The sequence below is a fragment of the Mus caroli genome, chromosome 12, assembly GCF_900094665.2.
Source record: "Mus caroli chromosome 12, CAROLI_EIJ_v1.1, whole genome shotgun sequence".
Lineage (NCBI taxonomy): Eukaryota > Metazoa > Chordata > Mammalia > Rodentia > Muridae > Mus > Mus caroli.
In genome coordinates, this window is record NC_034581.1 from 81737895 (window position 1) to 81743560 (window position 5666).

Sequence of the window (5666 nt, forward strand, 5' to 3'; positions counted from 1 at the left end):
CGCCTGCCTCTGCCTCCCGAGTGCTGGGATTAAAGGCGTGCGCCACCACGCCCGGCCACATTGCTTCTTTAAAAGCAGTGACACGGGGCAAGAGCCACAGCATTCTTCAGGGTTGGCTTATTAGAATTCATCACACTGGAAACAGTAACAGTTTAAGGCCACATTGTAGCAAACAAGATCCTGCTCACAGCTCCCGCCCACTAGGCTGCTCCTAAGGGTAAACTGTGAACGTGAGCCTTCAGACTCCACAAAGAGGAAAATGCTCATCATTAGGGCCTAAGCAAGTTCCCGTTCGTTTCCTTCCTAGAAACCTTTCAATCTACAGCAAAAAGCATCTTAGAAAACAGAAGTCACTGAAAACTACAACAGAAATAGCCTTTGGTAGGCAAGACAGAGGATCACTGGTGGGCCTTCCTCTGTACCCTTTGCGCTGGCTAGAAGCCCGAGCACACATTTCATGTGGATAAGGCAGAGGGGAGGAAGGATATGCTTTTCTCCACTTGGAAGGTATTTTTATTACCTTCCAAGCTTAATGGATTAAGATGCCTGCTGGGTACCGAGTATACTATTAAGCAGGTAATAGGTTATCCATAGGTTCTGAACTGGAGGTGGGTGGGGTGGGAGGCACTATATATTCTTTGATAAACTGCCAAGCAGAATCCCGATTTTAATAAACCCCCTCCCTTCATAGCCCCAGGCTAAAGTGATTTTATTTGTGAGAAATACTTGACAGCTCCTCATCAGCATGGCACAGGAAGAGAGGAAAGCCTACTGCTCTCCTTTTCTTAACTAACCCCATGTTGGAAGCAAAGAGGCACGAACACCCAGCTGTGTCTTAGCTAGAACATTGGGAGAACAGCATCCTGACATTAAGTCATAGCAATAATCCACTCTCTTTTTGTTCCTTCTGTAGAGTCTTTTTTTTTAAAATAGGTATTTATTTATTATATGTAAGTACACTGTAGCTGTCTTCAGACACACCAGAAGAGGGCATCAGATCTTATTAAGGATGGTTGAGCCACCATGTGGTTGCTGGGATTTGAACTCAGGACCTCTGGGAGAGCAATCAATGCTCTTAACCTCTGAGCCATCTCTCCAGCCCTGAGTCTCTCTTTGTAACACAGAATAATTTAGAATTCTAGATCTGCATGATTCCGCCTTCTGAGATTACAGGTCTGTACCATACTTGACCCCACAGCAACCATTTATTTACATTTCAATGGGTTTTGTCAAAATACTGCAATTAGGTAGATTCATCAATTTGGAAAAACAGGTGGTAGCAGGTATCATCTCCCTCTTTTGTCCAAAGTCAAGAAATCTAAGCCAGATGTTTATCTTGCTTTTTGCAAGATATATTACACACCAGGTAATGTGGCTATACCTTGCCAGTCATCAGAGACTCAGATATGGATACCCTTAACTAATGAGGGAAGAAACACCGAAGTGCATGGTTGTGCATGCAAGGAGCAGGTTGTCTGCCCTACAGCTCCCCAAACGGTGCACCAGCACTTGTCACTCTTCTCTGGAGGCAGAATCCAGAATGACGAGTGGAGGCTCAGAGGCAGATCTCTCTGAGGATGCTCTACCCTTCAGCCTATGAGAGGGTTTGAGTCAGAAGTGAAGACAGTGAATGAAGGGTGGAAGAGGGCTGGTTACTTTTTTCCCACCAAGTTTTATTTACCTTTAGTTTATGTATTTTTGCCTACATGTATGTCTATGTGAGAGTATCAAATCTTGGAGTTACAGACAGTTGTGGGCTACCCTGTGGGTGCTGAGATTTGAACCCGGGTCCTCTGAAAAAGAAGTCAGTGTCCCCAACCACTAAGCCATCTCTCCAGCTCCAAGGTAGATCCTTTAAACAAGGTTACTATGAAAAGGAGATATTCACTGCACTTGCCCCTCGGGCCAAATCTTCTGCATGATTCTGATTATCTTCTGGTTCCTGACATGGGCTGTAGAGTGGGTCTTACAAACACAGAAGGAGTAAGGACAATGCTAAATGAAAAGCATGAGGCAAAGTATAGTCGGCTTTGGTGGTGATGGTTGATTTAGGAATGCCTGAATGTATCTATTTAAGGCCCAGGTCTCTATTCACTATCTCCCCTGATTTTTGTATTATAATCACCTATGACATGACTGGGCCAGAGATTTCTATTACAGATTTACAAAAAAACAGCCACATATAAAGTGTAGAAACCATTTTGTCCTCTCCAAAGTAGAGATCAAGGGTAGATCACAGGGGTTTTGTCTCTTCAAAACAAAACAAAACAAAAAAACCCAACCAACCGACAAACAATAATAAAAATCTTTAACTTAGTTACATTTAGCCCAAAATAAACTTTGCACCAAGAGATACATACAGAAAAATTTAGATGCCTGTAATAGCATTTTAATTTGAAGTGATTTCATGTGAGCTGAAAGACTAGCAGGCACGTTCACTGCTTAAGGCTTGTTACTTTTGCAAGCCCTATTAGGTCTGCATCATTAAATAGTAAGTGCTGTGCAAAATACTTAGTACTCCAGTGGGATGCTACAGATGGAAAGTGAGGAAGGTATTTGAGCTTTATAGGACTTAGTTATGGACTCTTTTTATTCTCTGTCTCCCTCTTCAGGTTTCACTATGTAGACCAGGCTGACCTCAGACTGAGATCAGCCTGCCTCTGCCTTCTGAGATATAGGATTAAAGGCATACGTTACCACACCCAGACTGTTCACCCATTTCTACTCTTTAAAAAACTCACATACAACTTTAGAACATGTCAAGGGCTAAAAGCTCACAGATGCCAAGAGGGCCAAAGACAACAGATCCAGGGCATGGAAACAGAGCTTCACAAACGATACTGCTTCTCTTCTTGTCCATGTACTGCAGCTGATAGGTCCTCAGAAGAACTTGGTTTGGGCATCTTTATCAGCAATAAGAATCATTTTAAAGAATGGCATACAAAATGTACTTCTAAATAGTTTTTCCCCCCATTCTGTTCTTAGTCCTTCCTTTTAACACCTGATCGCTACTAAAAGATAAATTCATCTTCAGTACAATAAATAAAGCCAAAAGTTCTCTTCAACTAAGCTTTGGTCAAAAGAAAAAAAATTAACTTTAAAATGGTGCTCTTCAGATGTGTCTTTGGTCAAGCAGCACAAAGCTCTGAATGAAGTCCCTGACCTGGCGGTGACAGGAAAACAGGCTATTCCAGTTTAAGAAAGAGGTATTTGATTAGAATTCCTCAAAGGGGGAAAAATACAATGGAAGCACAAGAGAAGCCAGTTCCAGGAGCTGGGTAAAATCTTTCTAGCACAGGAGGAGGAGAACTGGCCTTTGGAAGAGCAGTGTTCAGGTGGGTAGTGTCTACACAGAAAACTTATACCACTAATGGTGAAGTGGAACATGAGCAAAAGACTGACCAACGCTTGCCTTTAAGGGTCAAATCTTAACCTGGACCCAGAACCAGCAAGAGGCTGTCTAATTTAGAGGTGGGAACCATTAGGCTTAGCTCTCAGGGAGAACCTAAACCTTGGATACATCTTCAGCCTATGACCGACCATATGAAGAAAACTCTGATAATGAATAAATTATTTGGTGAGCAGAACAAAAAGAGAGAGACCAGTTTTCGGAGGTCCTTGGCCACGGGAGTCACACAAGCCTTCTGGCCTTGGTAACATTTACCTTAAGACTAAAGACAGAGTGCTTTGGTTGACTAACTTGACTGGTTAAATAGGGATTACAAGGGGGGCAACCTCAGACCTGGGCGGAAAGTCAGCAGAAGGCACTTGCTCCCTAGGGAGAGGGCCAGTGAGTCTCGCGGTTGGAGAGCCGGGGCCTGAAGTAGGTCTTGATGGATCCAAGCCTATGAGGTGACTGCAGCGGGGAATGCCTGTTCCAGAAGCCACAGGCAAGGGTCAGCGTGATTTCACAAGTAGAATAGTTATAAAATAAAACATTTTTTAATCGACAAAGTAATCATGTGTGTGTGTGTGTGTGTGTGTGTGTGTGTGACTTAGCAAACAGGAAGAATGTGAAGCAGTTTGTTTTTTTTACTATTTACAAAATGCCATTTGGAGTGAAGGTGGCCACCTTCAGTAGCTTCGGAAATGTCTTTCACATGAAGTGGTCACTGAAGTGTGGTTCCTGGAATTGGCTCAGAAAGGCCACACACTGTCCTGGGAGGAACTATCCCCCTCTAGGGAGCACCAGAAAGGCTCAGTCTTCTGTCTCTTCATAGGTAGTCTCATCAAAGGGCCTGTCCAGTAGAGGCACCAGCCGGTGGCGAGAGTACTTTAGCTGCAGCAGATCCCCAACTTCATCTATCTCCTTCAAAGCCTGAAGAACACAAGAGAGAAGTCAGCCGGGTCCAGCAGGGTGCAAGTGCACCCACAGCTCTCCTGAGCAGAAGCATCAGTGCCAAGGTTATCTTGGTGGGACACACGGAATCCAAATACCCAGGAAAGACAGACTGCACACGGCTATGGCAGGAACAGCATCTGACCCAGAGCTAAGGCCCAGCGAGCACACTGGACTGAGTACCCAAGTGTGACTACAAAGGCTAGGATTCTTCTAAGTGTAATGTCTTTGTAGGAAAGGGAACAGGCTTCCTGTTGGGNGTATAGCTGGAATGTGTCTGTAGGTAAAGGCACCTCTACCATCTCACACACTGAGATTAATCCCTGGGACCCACATGGTAAAGAATCAACTCCTCCAACTTTCCCTTTGACCTCCATATGCAAGTCATGGAGTGTTCAAACCCACTGTCAAACACACAAAAGAAAACATCAACAAAGATGTTGTAAAAGAAAATGTGTATTTAGACCTGTTTACCAGCATAAAGGTAAATACTTTCATGGTTGAACTCATTCTTAGTTGCCTACCTGAGTCCTGATGTTGAGACTACAGTGGGGCCCTGTGCACACTCACACTAGCCCTGAACTTGTGATCCCTCTGCGTAGCTTCCCAGGCGCTGGGACTAAGGTCTGCACCACCCTGCCTGGCTTGAGACTCCCTTTTCACTTGGCTACTGCTGGAATCTGGAAATACTAATGCAGTACAGGGTAGGGTACCTGGTAGCTTTACCAGAACCATCTCTCAGCTCTAACAGACTTTTTGTATGCTGTGTCCACTCTATACAAATGTACTCTAAGGAGAAGATGGATCCTTATGAGAAAGTGCTATGTTGCTGAGTAAGGGAACACTCGTGGACACTGCCCTCTCTGAGCGCATGCCCTGTCCTTCCCATTTTTCAGTACAGCTTTATTGACTCTGTATTTTACATGCTGAGTGTATGTATTATAGACAGACAGACACACACCCCAAGTTAAAAAGAGAGAGAGAGAGAGAGAGAGAGAGAGAGAGAGACCATGAATTTGAATAAGAGCAAGGACACCGGAGGGGATGGAAGGAGAAAAGGGAAGGGAAAATGATATAGTATCAAAAAAAAAAAAAGTCAGTATAGAAACGTTTACTATCTAAAAATAGTACTCCAACTAGAGAAAAAAAATGGGATCAAGAAGCTGGACCAACTGGGTAATGTCAGAATGTGGTAAGAGCAGGCTCACACATAACACCTACAGTTTACAATACCAGGGTATCATGCTGGTCACTTAAAGAATGAAGATCGGGCCGGGCGTGGTGGCGCACGCCTTTGATCCCAGCACTCGGGAGGCAGAGGCAGGCG

General features: G+C 44.2%; 1 protein-coding gene across 1 annotated transcript in view; it reads right to left on the minus strand.

The window, feature by feature from the left end:
• Positions 1 to 2373: 2373 nt before the first annotated feature.
• Sptlc2 (serine palmitoyltransferase long chain base subunit 2) overlaps positions 2374 to 5666 on the minus strand; it is an 80332-nt gene continuing 77039 nt past the window's right edge. Inside the window, exon 12 of the mRNA XM_021179358.2 lies at positions 2374 to 4318. Coding sequence (XP_021035017.1) covers positions 4199 to 4318 — 120 coding nt within the window. The 3' untranslated portion in view covers positions 2374 to 4198. The remainder of the gene's footprint in view (positions 4319 to 5666) is intronic.